At 45.5% G+C, this 16057-nt stretch overlaps 1 protein-coding gene across 5 annotated transcripts in view; it reads left to right on the top strand.

Annotated features, from left to right (window-relative positions):
* The first annotated feature begins 1491 nt into the window (after positions 1-1491).
* GPAA1 (glycosylphosphatidylinositol anchor attachment 1) overlaps positions 1492-16057 on the top strand; it is a 31579-nt gene continuing 17013 nt past the window's right edge. The window contains exons 1-6 of one of the 5 annotated variants that reach the window (XM_068126138.2): positions 1492-1615; positions 3099-3191; positions 5787-5966; positions 9592-9703; positions 13126-13270; positions 13831-13932. In XM_068126138.2, coding sequence (XP_067982239.2) covers positions 3118-3191; positions 5787-5966; positions 9592-9703; positions 13126-13270; positions 13831-13932 — 613 coding nt within the window. In that variant the 5' untranslated portion in view covers positions 1492-1615; positions 3099-3117. The other 4 variants (XM_078786055.1, XM_078786054.1, XM_068126141.2 and 1 more) reach the window with 4 other exon arrangements.

The following is a 16057-nucleotide window of genomic DNA, read 5'->3' as shown; positions in this document are numbered from 1 at the left end:
TTCTGCTGTCTCAACAATGGATGGAGGTCCTCAATGCCAAACAGGAAATTAGAGCTGTCTCCCTCGACATATCACGTGCCTTCGACACGGTCTGGCACCCCGCTCTGCTCACCAAACTCTCCTCCTTTGGTATCCATGGAAATCTCCACGCATGGCTGGCGGACTTCCTCTCTAGTCGTCGTCAACGTGTGGCCCTGAATGGGTTTCTCTCATCTCCTCTTCCTGTTCAGGCTGGAGTTCCCCAAGGCAGTGTTCTGGGCCCCGTGCTTTTTCTGGTCTTCATCAATGATCTCTCTGACTCTCTTGAAAATCCTCTCTATCTCTTTGCTTATGACTCCACTCTCTGCCGCTCCATTCCTCTTCCCTCGGATCGGCAGTCTGCAGCCTCCTCACTCTCTGAAGACTTGGACAAAATCACAGACTGGTCAAACAAGTGGAACATGTCTTTCAATCCTGACAAATCTCACACTCTTACTATGTCTCTCCGAAAAGATCGACTGGACAACCCTCCCATCTACTTTCTCAACAATCCGCTCCAAGAAGTTCTGTCGCTCAAGCTTTTGGGTCTCACTATCTGCCATGATCTTTCTTGGGAAAACAACATTTCCAAGCTGGCCTCCAAAGCCAGTCGCCGACTGGGCATCCTCCGTCGTGCGAAGTCCTTCCTCGGCACACCTGAGCTCCTCACCACATACAAGGCTTTCATCCGCAGCTCAATGGAATACTGTTCTCCCCTATGGGCCGGTGCTCCTGCCTCACACCTAGCTCGGCTTCACGCTGTTGAAACCAAAGCTTTCAGAATTATTGGAATCTCCCGCGATGAAGCTATCTCTGAGGGCCTTTCACTCACTCACCGCAGGCAGGTAGGTGGTCTTTCTGTCTTCTACCGACTCCTCTCCGGCCTTGCACCCCCAGCTCTCTCTGTGCTCTGTCCCCCAAATATTCCTACAGGTCGCACAAGATCTGCCAGCAACCCTCTGATGGTTAAACTGCCGAAATCTCGGCTCTCTGCTCACCTTCACTCTTTCATTCCTCTTTTCTCCCGCCTCTGGAACAAACTCCCTCACTCCCTTCAATCCCACTCCTCCCTCCAGGTCTTTAAAACAGCTGTTCACCACCATCTCTTATCTTCCCCCATCCAAAACCTTGATCTTTTCTACCCCCGCTAATTCACCCCAGATCCACCTTGTTTGAAATTCCAACTTCTTTCCTGGAAGTCCTGGCAGTGTCCATATGTTTTATACCTCTCCCACCGCCCCCTTCCCATGCCCCCCCCCCCAAAGCCCTCGCCCTCTCTCAGATCTCTTGATGTCTCCATGTCTCTCGGTCCCTGCTCTCAAATGTTGTGTTTGTGTCCTTCCCCCTCTCTCCCCATCTTGTCTACCGCTCCCGATGTTATATGTTTTATGTGTCGGTTTGTCTTTCTGTGTGATTAATGTTCGCTCTTTCACGAGCCTCGATCTTGTATACAAAACAAAACAAAAAAAAACAAAAAAAAACCTCGTCATGGTGAATCTGCATCACTGAATCCGTGCATGTGGTTGAACCGGCTAGCCGTGTGGGTCGTGCCTCACTGAGTCGGGTTTACCTCGTTTAAGGTTCAACTCCAACTGACGTGAGTTCATTCACTGCCTGCAATTCTTTGTTGAACTTAAACCACTTTCTTGTCCAGGATTTCGCTCTTTTGGAGTGAACACGTGACCGTTCGTGTGTGGTTGGATTCTGAGGTAGTCGTGGTACATACAGATTACAGTACAGCATTGTTAATGTTAGTGAGTTGGCGATGTACAGTGCTGGGTTTATAATTATATCGGCTGGTAGAAAGATGTTTTTTAAGGCAATTTAAGAACAGGCTGCTCGGTCCAAAATCTGCTTGGTTTACGTCACACCCACTGTAAGTGTAACAATCGTGTTAGCTTCCGGCAAGGATTGGCGGAGGGTCTCGGCCGGCACGGGTTGGCGGAGGGTCTCAGCTCGGCACAGGTTGGCAGAAGGTCTCGGCCCGGCACGGGTTGGCGGAGGGTCTCGGCCCGGCACGGGTTGGCGGAGGGTCTCGGCCCGGCACGGATTGGCGGAGGGTCTCGGCCCGGCACGGGTTGGCGGAGGGTCTCGGCCCGGCACGGGTTGGCGGAGGGTCTCGGCCCGGCACGGGTTGGCGGAGGGTCTCAGCTCGGCACAGGTTGGCAGAAGGTCTCGGCAGGGCAACGATTGACGGAGGGTCCCGGCACGGATTGGCAGAGGGTCTCTAAGGAGACCTCTCCACCGGGTTGGTGGAGGGTCTCGGCCCGGCACGGGTTGGCGGAGGGTCTCGGCCCAGATGGAATATTTTTACCTCTGCCACCAAAGGTGTTTGTCTGTCCGTTTGTGGACAAAATATCTCCAAAATGTTGTGGACGGATTCGGACGAAATTTGGCAGAGATGTCGCGTATATGACAAGGACGAAATGATTCGATTTTGCCGAAGATCCGGATTCGGATCCGGCTACTAGAATTTTTACAGTGATTCTTCGCCAAAAACGATATATATCAGGATATCTCAAAAAGTTGTCGACGGATTTGTACGAAATTTGGTGGAGAGGTTGTGTGTGTGAAAAGGACTAATCGATTCGATATTGGTGAAGATCTGAATTTGGATTCGGCTACAATAACTATTTAATTTTTGAAGTGGTTCATCACCATTGAGAGTTCGGGTGAAAAGTGACATATAACATGATATTTTAAAAAGTTGTGGACGAGCTACGAATAAACTTGGACGAGTTGGTTTGGTGACGAGAACAAGCCGATTCGATTTTAGTTCAGGTCCGAATCCAGATCCGGCCTATGAGTGCGATACAAAACGTAAACTGTTCCCCAGGTGGAGGTATGCTTTCTACCGAGTGCCGTTCTAGTTTCATAATTGCGTTTCTCGTGCTTTATTTAACTTTAAGCTGATACAGACCCGATACATTCTGTAAGTGATGAGTAAGATTAAACAAAACTTCGAATTAAATTAAAAATATTAAAAGGCAAGATTCAATGCTGTCCTTGTTGTGCTTACATCGGCTCGCTGTAATTTTATTATTTTCGTTGTCTGAACTGCATCTTGTCTGCATTTGCAGCCTTCACCGTGTCCCGGAAATGGGGTTGCTGTCGGATCCCCAGAATCGCGAAAGGATTCTGTGCTTCCTCATCCGCCACAACAGCAAACTTTGGTACGTTTGTCCATCTGCCTGAGTGTGCACGCCGTTTGGAGCTCCCTTTGGGTCTGCCAGCCTTTAAAGGGACACAATCATGAAATTTTTGAAGAGATATGTTTTAGAGGATTATATCTCGGACCCATTAGCACACAAAAATTTTTTGGGACAATGCGCAAATTGGAACAGTTAAAAGGTTGGCACATCGCGTATTGGACGCGAGAATATCTTGTGATGATTTTGATGAAATGCACACGTACACGTCCTTCAATGAGCTGTGTACTCATCACGTCACGTGAATCGAAGGAAGTCGCTCATTTGCACAACGGATGTGAAAATAATCCGATTATCTGGCTTATCAGTCTCCCAAATATTTTTTATGTTTGTGCTAATAGGTCTGGGATATCACCCTCTAAATTCTAAAACATAACTCTTCAAAAAATGTTATGATCGTGTCCTTTTACGCTCGCATCAGATCAGGGGTTTATGCACTGTCGTAGGACCCAAGTTTGGACACGAGTCCTTATTTGTTGGACTTGGACTAACCTAGTGAGGATTCGAGGACCGGCTCAAGTCCGGCAACTGGGTTTTAGCATACTAGATTACTAGGGCATGCCCGTACTATATATATATCTAAAAGTATATCCCCCCCCTCTATTTACATGCAATGGTTTGGTCCAAAGCGAACGGCTTGCGAGTACGGTGACAATCCCCCCCCCTCTATTTACATGAAATGGTTTGGTCCAAAGCGAACGGCTTGCGAGTACGGTGACAATCCCCCCCTCTATTTACATGAAATGGTTTGGTCCAAAGCGAACGGCTTGCGAGTACGGTGACAATCCCCCCCCTCTATTTACATGAAATGGTTTGGTCCAAAGCTAACGGCTTGCGGAGTTTGGTAAAGAAATCGCCATCGCGTGCACAAACGCGCAGGAAAGCGAATGAATCGCAAATTAGTTTTAATTAGTTTTAAAACATAGTTTAACGCCCGAGCGAGTTTAACGCAATCGCAAATCGCATCGCAAAGCGAAAGAATCGCAAATTAGTTTTAATTAGTTTTAAAACATAGTTTAACGCCAACATAGCGCCAACATAGTTTGCCGACGGGAAATAAATGAATACGCTCTCAAATGTGCCGTCCGAGGCAGAGTCTGTTCGCCACGTTCGGCACACGTGATAGCTCGCTGCTCTCTGATTGGTTGAATCGTTTTTTGGACATAGCTCGGTAACTACTTCTCCGATTAATATGAAACCTTGAAAAGGCACATCCTCGGGTCCCCAGCAATATACCTGGCAAGTTTAAAGTATATCGGACCCGTGGTTGTCGAGAAACAGCGGTCACAGACAAACATACAAACATACAAACATACAAACATACAAACATACACACAGAGATTACTGGAATTATAGATAGATTTCTGCTCTTTTAAAAGCGAAAGTTTATTGCATTATCGTACTGAAATGAGGTTCATGCGCGTGTGCATGCGTCCTGCACATGGTATTTCAAGATCTGGGATTTCCTCCGCCATCGAAGGTGGGCAGAAGTTAAGTTTTCACCTCTGTCTGTTTGTCGTCTTTGTCTGTGAACAGGATATCTCAAAAACTTATGGACGGGATCGGACGAAACTTGGTGGACAGGTTGGGTGTGTGACAATAACGAATTGATTCAATTTTGGTGAAGATTCAAATCTGGATATGAGAATTTGTAAAGTGATTCTTCACTATTGAATGAATGAATGAATGAATGAATGATCGTTTTAAGGCCATTTTCCCCGCTCGAGCGGGGGTTAGCCTTGCGGGCCCCATGACAATCATGGTTCCCTGTTTGAGGCAATGTTTTTATGGCCGGATGCCCTTCCCGACGCCAACCCTTGGTCGCCTCTTACGATGCGCAGGGATACGGTGTACCTATTCTAAATCGGGGTACACACCGTGATCATTCATCCCAGCAAGCTGGTACTCAATTTGCCGACTCGGAAGGATGACAGGCTGAGTCAACCCCCCTGGTGTTAATTCAACGATTGACCGGGATTTGAACCCAGGATCCTTGGATCCCAAGCCGGCACCCTAACCGCTAAGCCAACACCAGCCACCGACACCATTCTTCACTATTGAATGATAGGGCCAAAACCGATTATAGAGTATAGCATGATATTTCAAAAAGTTGTGGACACGTTATGACAAAACTTGATGGATGAGTTTGTTCGGCAACAACAACAAGCGATTTGATTTTAGTTCAGGTCCGGATCTAGATCCGGCCTATCGGTGGATACATAAAAAAATAACCTGTTTAGCCTGGCGGAGATACGCTCTCTACTGTTCCCTGTTGGTGCACGAACAATCCATCGGTTTGTGATTTCTGCTTCACAATGGTAGGAAGAGCGGACATCGACAAATCAAAAAGCGGTGTCGCTGGTGACGCTGAGCCGCACAAGCCAGTTATCCCTTTGATATGTTGTATAGAGGATTGGTGTCATCTCCCACGTCATGTGTGAGAACGTCCCTTTGATGATCCCCATGATATGATTTGCTTTTTGGATTGCTGATAAAACGTGATCTCATTCCTGTCCTTCCTTTCTCCCACACTCATAATCCACCATTGTGTATCCACAGCATCCTGTGCTATGCTTTAGGTTTGGTGTGGTTCTTGTTGCTGCCTCTTCCACCGCTAAGTGCTCCAACATACATCTCGGAAAATGCTCTCCTTCCCGGATTGGTTGAGGGGACGTTCGGAGGAGGTTCACAGGCCCTTGTCCTTTCTCGGGATTTTGCTGCTCACAAAGACCTGGTTGGGTAAGTAATTAGTATTTGATAAATAAATGGTACACATCCTCTCATGTCTGAATCACAAGACTTATAATGAGGTGTGAATACAGATGCTTTGTATTGGTCAATAGGTGACTGACAGGAAAGTGGTGGTAGAATCTCAAACTTGTTGTTACGGTAGTGCCCCCTGCTGCTTTTTTTGTATGCAGCACCTGCCTGCAGTTTGCCATTGTCTTGCTTTGGGTGTAGCTGTGCTGCTGATGCAGTGCCTCCTGTCAGCTGCAGCAGGGAATCTGTAATTTCTTCAGGGTTTTGGCAATAATTTACCTTTTCTGCAAAAGATACTATGGGATGTTTGACGTCCACCAACACTCCCAATGCTAGCCCACAGGGCTTTCGGTTTAAAATCGTACCGAGAGACGGCACACACATTGCTGCCTCGCCGTACATGTGAAACAACAGGATGACCGTTTACAAATGGGTCGGGGTTCAAGCCCAGCCCAGCTCAGAGGTGAGTGCGTGTTCTTGAAAGCCTGAGTTTACAGCCTGACCATGGGAATCCTGCCTTTGCTGGATCAATTGACTTAATCTTTCAATTTACTTATCGTCTGTGTAATAATGCAATTTTTCCAACCATGCACGTGTGTGTTGTGCCTGGAATGTTTTAGATATTGACTTTTTTATGGGTGGGAAATGGGGAGGAGGGAGATGATGCCAAATCAAAACTTCTCGATGTAAATGTGTATCGTGCAGTTGGAGATGGACTTTCTGGTTGGCGGGTTCTTTTCATGACTTGTTGTTGCACACGAGTCCTGAATTTGTCTTTGTGAATTCCATTACGCAGAAAGCTTTCTCCTGTTTGCTTGCTGCCATTTTGAACATAACATAATTTTGAACATAACAAAGGAAAAGGAAGATTACAAGGAAAAAAAAAAAATGAAACAAAAGGAGATTAAAACAAAACTTTTAGAGATTTCCTTTCCATCCGTACATGAAACATGGACTTAACGACAGTAGTTTTTCGAAAATAAAATTTTAAAAGTGCATCTGTCTTTTTGCATAACCCTGTATAATATCATCATAATACAGTATAACATAAAATAAAGTTGTCCCCTACCTCCCTGCATGCCAGCAATCACCTTCCCCCTAGTTTAGGGGTAAGGTGTTCACAGGCAAAACCTCTTTAGTAGGCGTTGCAATTTGATTTGCGGCTGCAGTTTAACTTTCACTTGGTAAGAGTGAGAACTTCTACTGTTTGCGTTCTCCTGTTTCATGGAAACTTTGCGTCATTATTGCATCAAGGGTGAAGATAAGGGTTTGGGGGAGAGGTGGGGGGGGGGGGGGCACACATCATGGTTTCTTACTTTGCTCTGGCATTGGAAACAAATCCAGTACTTTGGCCTGATCTTATGATTAGAGGGGATGCTCAAGCAGTGAGGTGTTAATTTGCAAAGATAAAGTTCTGGGGGTCGGAGGAGGGACTTGGGGAGTGGGATGTGGGATGTGGGATGTGGGAGGTGGGATGATTTGGTTTGGAATGGAGATGATTAGAAAATGTTGGCATTTTGTGTACAAAATAAGTAGACCTTCCAGGCCTGGCAGGATAGCCTCAATGTATGCGCACTTGCCTCAACTTCATCCGGTCCAGCTATGAACTATCATCCTGGTGTTTCTACTGCAGGGTGACAAGGTGAGGCATTGATGTGTGCACAGAAAGATGTTAAGCTGGGGGGCCCGTCTACCAACACTAGTTGTTTGTAGACGTTTAAGATCCCATGGTGTCTTCCTCTATTTGTAGGTGACTTTTCACCGGCATCCTGAAGAAATTACAAATTCCTGGTGCCTTCAGTCAAACGTGGGGGCCGGTCAGCCAGTTTGTGAATGAAGTGGGCCAAAAGCGTTCCCTAAGGCCCCAGTCACACCGGGCCTGCGACCAGGTTACGACCTAGCTGCGACCGAAAAATGTTGGAATCGCGGGCAAATCGTAGAAAGAGCGCGCGACTGGTCGCAGATGTCGTGGGTGATCGCCAGAGCAAAATCAGTCGCAGCAAGGTCAATGGTCATGTTCAAAACTTCTGACCTGCGATTCCAAATCGTAAGAAGTCGCAGACAGGTCTTACATGGTCGTACCACCAGTCGCGCATGGACATACCACCAGTCGTGCATGATCGCAGGTCAAATAGTCGCACGATTGGTCGTGCTACTGGTCCTGCCACCTGATGATTGGTGGTGCCACCTGTCGTACGACCTCACGATCGGTAGTGCGACCAGTCACGACCTGTCCGGACTGGTTGCACAACCTTACGATTGGTGGTACCACCAGTCTTTAGCTCGCCAAGGCTGTGCGCGTTTACCTCAAGCACTACAACAACAACGTCGGCAGTGTCCCATGGCAGGATAACATGATCTAGGAACTGTTGTGTGAATGTTGGAATTTTGATTTTTTTTTTGAGATATGTGCATCATATATTATATGCTATGTGTATGATCTATTGTTGCATATCTATTTTGCAATGAACTTGTACAATAAACATGCTATTTCATGGTATGTCAGGAGAAAAAGTAATAATTAGTTGTCTTTATTGTGTGTGTATGGTCTGAGTAATAAATGACTGGTTTATATTACAATGGAGAAAATTATTATTTTAAATACAAATTAAATCAATACATGTATACACAAACAAAGTTCTTTGTCAAAGTAAAATCTTTAACACAATAAAGTAATGTGCAGAACTAAGCTGCCAGGCCACAGCTCCCTTCTTGGGAGGCATAGCGAACTATAGTTTCAGTTGAAAAGTTCGACGAAGTGTATTCCTTGAGAGTTAGGTGACTACTGATGCTGACGCACGATCGTGAGCCTTTAGATCTGATCGAGCGACCCATCTCACGACTGGCTGCGACTGGCTGCGATTGGCTGCGATCGATCGTGCGAGTGGTCGCAGGTCGCCACGATTGATCGTACGATCGGTCGCTGATCGCCACCACTAGTCGCACGATTACCTACGATTGATCTTGCGATTGATCTTCTCCAATCGTTGGTGATCGCACGACCATGCATACCACCAATCGTACGATGACCTTAAGTCTTAAGAGCCACCACCAGTCTTGAGAGCAATCGCAGTATGCGATCGCAAATGGAGATCATAGCAAACATTGCCGCTTGGTCGTACCTCGGCCAAATTGCCACCAATCGCACGATCCAGAAAACGTACGATCCAGTGTGACTGAGGCTTAATCAACCCACGCAGGCATCGTTGGGGGCCTGTTAATGAAGTAGTAATTGTAATAAATCGATATTCACTCACTTGTGGTACCTCCATCTCGAGAGTGCATTATTTACTTTATACAAAAGGTTAATAGGTTACACCAGTTCCTCCACCGAGTCATTGACGAGCTGGGCTGTTTTCTGCACGTATAATTTGGTCAAACTAATTTACCTTGATTAGCCGAGTACCAATTTACACGTACCTTCCTCTGAAGTATAGTCGTTCAATACGATGCCACATATTAGCCGATTCAAAACAACACACAACATCGAGGCTCAACTTCACGTTTTCTTCTCATTTGCGTATACGCGTGTTAGAGGATGAGTTAATGTTATGAACATAAATGATGATGTTAAGTAAATGATGCACTCGTTTGTCTCCCCCAGAGGATTACCAGTGGAATGGCTCAACAAGACCATGACGTCCCTGGGTTTGGAGGTTCACACACAGACGTTTGCAGTGGACCTGCCTTTTCCGGATGAGATAAACGAACGCTACGTAAGGACTGATAACGTGTTGGGCTTCATTAACAGGACCTAAAACGTCCAACCCAAAGGGCGTGATTTCAATTATATAGGCATCTTCTCATCGGTAAAAAAATTAAGTGAAGTCGATGGTCCGCCCACACTTACCACCTAAAGCAAAGTTGAAAGATGGCAAAAGGTTTCACCAGGAATTACCCAATATCAAATTTTGAGTTGAAACATTTTTTTTCTGTTTTGACCTCTGTGACCTTAAGTCCCCACCCCCTGGGGCATTAACTGAGGGTCAAATAAAAAAGTTACATATTTCATGTGTCTCTAAATGTTTATGACATATACAAAGTTACATCAAAAATTGTTTTAAAAAATGTGCTTGTAATTGGATTTTTTTGATTTTTTTAATTGACCTTTGGACTCCACCCCATGGGGTGGAGCTAAAAAAAGACACTGCTCTTGCACTTTATTACCATTTGGTGATCAAGTTTGGTGAACTTCTGTTGAACCGTTTAGGATGAGATAGCGTGACGGAGAGACGGAGACGATTACAATATCCCCAGTCTTTTTTTAGCTCACCTGTAACGAAGTTCAGGGGAGCTTATGCGATGGCACGTCGTCAGTCCGTCCATCCGTCAGTCCATCCGTAAACACAAGCCACTTCTCCGAAACTGCTGGTGTGATTGCGACCAAATTTGGCACAAATGATATTTGTTGTGTTGTGACTAAAGTTTGTTCACGGCATTAAAAGGATTGGGGTCTAAAGACGTTTACCGGGGACAAAGTGGATCCAGGTTTGACCTCCCCCTCCCCCCCCCCCCCCCCCCCCAAAATAGATATTTGCTTTTTCCTCAGAAATTACACACACAATTTCGATGAAACTTCACCATAACCTTCATCACCCGTGATGTACCAATGTTTGTTCAAGGCATTAGAAAAATTAGGGTCTGAGTAGGTTTCCACAGTGAAAGTGTGGTTTCCACTGTGAAACAAAACAACAAAATTGGGGTTTCCACGGTGAATGTTTCGTCTCAATCGGACATATGGTTGCTGAGAAAAACGAGATTTAGCCCAGACGGATGTATGGATGGACGGACGGACAACCCGAAAACATAAGTCGCCGGAGGCTTCAAATTTTTGGATTCATGCCCCAAAACTGATACTGGATCATTCCTGGTGGAACGTTTTGCCATCTTTCAACTTTGCTTTCGGTGGGAAGCATGGGGAGTTGCGATGGCGCACCATCAAATTCACTCCAGTTTTAAATTTTTCCTCTTTTTAACTTACCCTTTCAAAAACCATGATGTGAAAGTAATATTCGGTGAACAGTTAGCAGATCATTGTGATTAATGGGATATCTGCATATTGCCGGTAGTGGCAGTCGGATTTTGGTAAAAGGTCCGTGAATTTCACCGTCCTTACTCGGGACGATGAACTATGCGGGAGTAACTGTGCTCACCATAGCAAAATGTTTAGGTCACATTGATGCTTGTTGTTCGGTTTTTCATGGCACTTCCTGATGCATTTTTGTATACATAGTCAACAATCGTGGAAGAGCTAGAATTCAAAACATAACAGTTGAGAGAGGGGGGAAACACCAACAGCAGAGTTGAAGGCCAAGATGGAGGCAGTCTTAGGTAAACAATGGGTGTGGGGAGGAATTAGGGCAGGAAAGGAATCTCCCGCGATGAAGCTAACTCCAAGGGCCTCTCACTCACTCACTGCAGGCAGGTTGGTGGTCTTTCCGTCTTCTACCGACTCCTCTCTGGCCTTGCCCCCCCAGCTCTCTCTGGGCTCTGTCCCGCAAATATTCCTACAGGTCGCACAAGATCTGCCTGCAACCCTCTTATGGTCAAACTGCCAAAATCAAGACTCTCTGCTCACCTTCACTCCTTCATTCCTCTTTTCTCCTGCCTCTGGAACAAACTCCCTCACTCTCTTCAATCCCACTCCACCCTCCAGGTCTTTAAAACAGCTGTTCACCACCATCTTTTATCTTCCCCCATCCAAAACCTTGATCTTTTCTACCCCCGCTAATTTCACCCCAATTCCACTTTTTTGAAATACCAACTTCTGTCCTGGAAGTCCTTGGTGTCCTTGTGTTTTATACTTCTCCTTCCCCCCCCCCCCCCTCCCCACGCCTCCGCCCCCCAAGCCCTCTCCCTTCCACACATCTCCCTGCTCTCAAATGTTGTGTTTGTGTGCTTCCCCTTCTCTCCCCATCTTGTTTTTCCGCTCCCTCTTTTTATATATTTTGTTTGTCTGGTTGATTTGTTTGTGAAGTAAATGTTAGCTCTTTCACGAGCCTCGATTCAGTATACAAAAAAAAAAAAAAAAAAAAAAGGATGCATGGGGTGGACAATATGTATACAGAAGGAATCTCTCAGAAGAGAGAACTGGAAATTTGGAAGGAGGAGGGATTGGGGTGGGGCAAGGTGTGGTTTAACGAGAGTAGAAAAGATCATGGTTTTGGATTGGGGACGATCTGGGATGGTGGCGAACCACTATCTTGAAGCCCTGCAGGGAAGAATGAGATTGAAGAGGATGTGTAAATTGTTTCCACAGGTGGGAGAAGGGAACGAATGAATGGAGGTGAGCAGTGATGCTGAATTTAGGTAGTTTAGCCAGAAGTGGGTTGATGTTGGATTGTGTGAGCCCTGCAGAAAACTGAATGGGACAAAACACGGAAATAGCAGAGGGTCCAAGACCAGAAAGGAGGCGGTAGAAGACAGAGAGACCACCGACCTGTCTGCGATAGCGTAGTGATAGACTCAGCTTCAGCGTGGGGGATTCCAACAATCTTGAAAGCCTTGGTTTCCATGGTGTCGAGCTCAGCAAGGTGCGAGGCAGGGGAGCCAGCCCATGGATGGAGCAGTACTCCATCAAGCTGCGGAAGAAGGCCTTGTAGGTGGTTAGGAGTTCAGGTGCGCCAAGGAAGGACTTTGTACCACGGAGGACGCCCACTTGGCGGCTGGCTTTGGAGCCCAACTTTGAAATGTGGTTTGTCCAAGAAAGATCATGGCTGATAGTGAGACCCAGGAGTTTGACTGACTGACAACTTCTTCAAGAGGATTGTTAAGAAAGTAGATGGGGGGGGGGGGGGGGGGGGGGTGGAAGAGTTGCCAGATGGTCCTTTTGGAAGGAGATGGTGAGTGTGTGAGTTTTGTTGGGATTGAAAGACATATTCCAAGCATATCCCATGTGATGGAGAGTTTATATCTATTTAATGTAGATTCAGTTTGGATATATTGAGAAAAAAGGGGTGAGGTGGGAGGAAATGTATAACCAGAAGCAAATGGGAGTTCAAGTGGAAATGAGAATTGTTCTGGGGTGACAAATAAAGTTGTTCATCACCAAGCGATGCCTTGTGGTGGGTAAAGTAATCACATGGTAATTCTGTCATACTTTTGTTTTCCTACCCCCTGGTTTCCTTCCCATCGATAGCATGTTCGAGGCACGAACGTGCAGGGTGTAGTGCGAGCACGTCGTGCCGCCAGCACCGAGGCTTTGGTGCTCCACGTGCCGTTTCTGCCTGAAGCAAATGACCAAGCCACGGGCCTTGCTCTCAGCTTGGCGGCCCACTTCCGCAGTGAGTTTCAAGCTTTATTGCAGTTTCATTCTTCCTTCTCCTTCCCAAAATTTCCATGAACCCCGAGTGGTAACCTCCAGTCTCTTTTGGCAGTTTTTTCGCTTCATCCTTGGCCTTGCGTTTCCTTGTTCCTTATAGCACCCATCTCTCTCCTCTATATGCCGGCCTATCTTCCACCATCCTTTCCACTTGCCCAGCTCAGTTTAATCTACTTTTCACCAACTCCCTCATTGGATGTTTCTTCATGCCGATCTCTTTTCTCTTTTTTAAATTTATTTATTTAATTTAATTTTTTTATACCAAATCCCATCTGCTCTTTTCACACCACCGATCTTTCTGACCTAATCGATTTTACACAACTGTTAACTTCCTGTATCCTTGTCTCGAGGCCATACAAATACGCTGCTATCATATGTGCTTCCAAAAATCTTGATTTTTCTTGACATTTTCTGGTGCTGTACCGTAGTTTGCCAAATGAGAACAAATTTTTCTTTTTGATTGAGGAATCTGTTGGTATTTATGAAATATTGCTTCTCTGAGGTTCGTCCTTGTATGCACAGAGCAGGTGTACTGGGCGAAGGACCTGATCGTGCTGGTGACGGAACATGATCTTTTGGGCATACAGGCCTGGTTGGGGGCTTACCACGGTATCAACCTGACATGTAAGGCCACACGCACACACACACGCACACTCACGCACACACACATGCGCACACACGCACACACACACCTCGTTTTGTTTCAAGTCTGTTCCTCACAATCCTACTTATCTCTTGTACAGTATCGGCTATTCAAAAACATAATATATTTAAAGGATTGCTGTACAGTGTACAAGTGCATGATGTTAATTTCACAACATCCAATATTCAACTTTATTTTGAAATTGTAAAGATCAAAACATAATTCCCTTACCTAAAGTAAGAACTTAAACCTGTAAGCAATTGATTGGTGGGTGCTGTATGGAAGATCGGTTATTTTCACCCCTGTCTGTCTGTTTGTTTGTCTGTAAGCAGGTTAGTTGATATGTTCTGGGGCAATTAACCCGTCTGCAATTCTGGCGGAATTAACCCGTCCTCGATTCTGGGGCAATTAATCCGTCCTCAATTCTGGGGCAATTAACCCATCCTCAATTCTGGGGCAATTAACCCATCCTCAATTCTGGGGCAATTAATCCGTCCTCAATTCTGGGGCAATTAATCCATTCCCAATTCTGGGGCAATTAACCCATCCTCAATTCTGGGGCAATTAATCCGTCCTCAATTCTGGGGCAATTAATCCATTCCCAATTCTGGGGCAATTAACCCATCCTCAATTCTGGGGCAATTAATCCATTCCCAATTCTGGGGCAATTAACCCATCCTCAATTCTGGGGCAATTAATCCATTCCCAATTCTGGGGCAATTAACCCATCCTCAATTCTGGGGCAATTAATCCATTCCCAATTCTGGGGCAATTAACCCATCCTCAATTCTGGGGCAATTAGCCCATCCTCAATTCTGGGGCAATTAATCCATTCCCAAATCTGGGGCAATTAATCCATTCCCAATTCTGGGGCAATTAATCCGTCCTCAATTCTGGGGCAATTAATCCATTCCCAATTCTGGGGCAATTAACCCATCCTCAATTCTGGGGCAATTAATCCATCCTCAATTCTGGGGCAATTAATCCATTCCCAATTCTGGGGCAATTAAGCCATCCTCAATTCTGGAGCAATTAATCCATTCCCAATTCTGGGGCAATTCATCCATTCCCAATTCTGGGGCAATTAATCCATTCCCAATTCTGGGGCAATTAACCCATCCTCAATTCTGGGGCAATTAATCCATTCCCAATTCTGGGGCAATTAATCCGTCCTCAATTCTGGGGCAATTAACCCATCCTCAATTCTGGGGCAATTAACCCGTCCTCGATTCTGGGGCAATTAATCCATTCCCAATTCTGGGGCAATTAACCCGTCTGCGATTCTGGGGCAATTAACCCGTCTGCATTTCTGGGGCAATTAACCCGTCCTCGATTCTGGGGCAATTAACCCGTCCTAAATTCTGGGGCAATTAACCCGTCTGCAATTCTGGGGCAATTAACCCGTCCTCGATTCTGGGGCAATTAACCCGTCCTCGATTCTGGGGCAATTAACCCGTCCTCGATTCTGGGGCAATTAACCCGTCCTCGATTCTGGGGCAATTAACCCATCTGCAATTCTGGGGCAATTAACCCGTCTGCAATTCCGGGGCAATTGACCCATCCTAGATTCTGGGCCAATTAACCCGCCCATAACGACAGGTTCTTCACTATTAATTGACTCTTCTTTCCCTTCAGTTTTCAGGCCTGTTTTCCAAATAGCTCATTATTATTTTAATTAGGTGCTTTAATTAATCCAATTTCTTAATTCGCAGCTACTACTTTAAAATGACTATTATCGTTATCTTAAAAATGTCTATTGTCATTATTTTGAAGAATTTTCAAATACTAATAGTTTGGTGATTGTGACCTTTTATTTTCTATAATATAAAATCTTCATCATTAACTTCTCATGTTGGCATGAAGTTAATTTTAATGTTGAAGTGATGCAACCCAAAAACCTCAATGAAAAATCCTTTATTGTGTCTTTTGGAGTCTTGTTTAGTGAATGGGCAAGGAATCCTATTTCCTTCACAGGCCTAGACCTTGTATAAAAAATTTTTAAATCTTTTTTTGCAGACTTAGCTTCTACTGGATCTTGTCATTCCCATAATGTGAACGTTCCTAATTTTTCTCTGCCATAAATAGTGAAAATGAAAGGCCAATGCG

The sequence above is a fragment of the Myxine glutinosa genome, chromosome 10 (genome assembly GCF_964187855.1).
Source record: "Myxine glutinosa chromosome 10, kmMyxGlut1.1, whole genome shotgun sequence".
Taxonomy (NCBI): domain Eukaryota; kingdom Metazoa; phylum Chordata; class Myxini; order Myxiniformes; family Myxinidae; genus Myxine; species Myxine glutinosa.
This window is presented reverse-complemented; position numbering and strand designations above follow the sequence as displayed.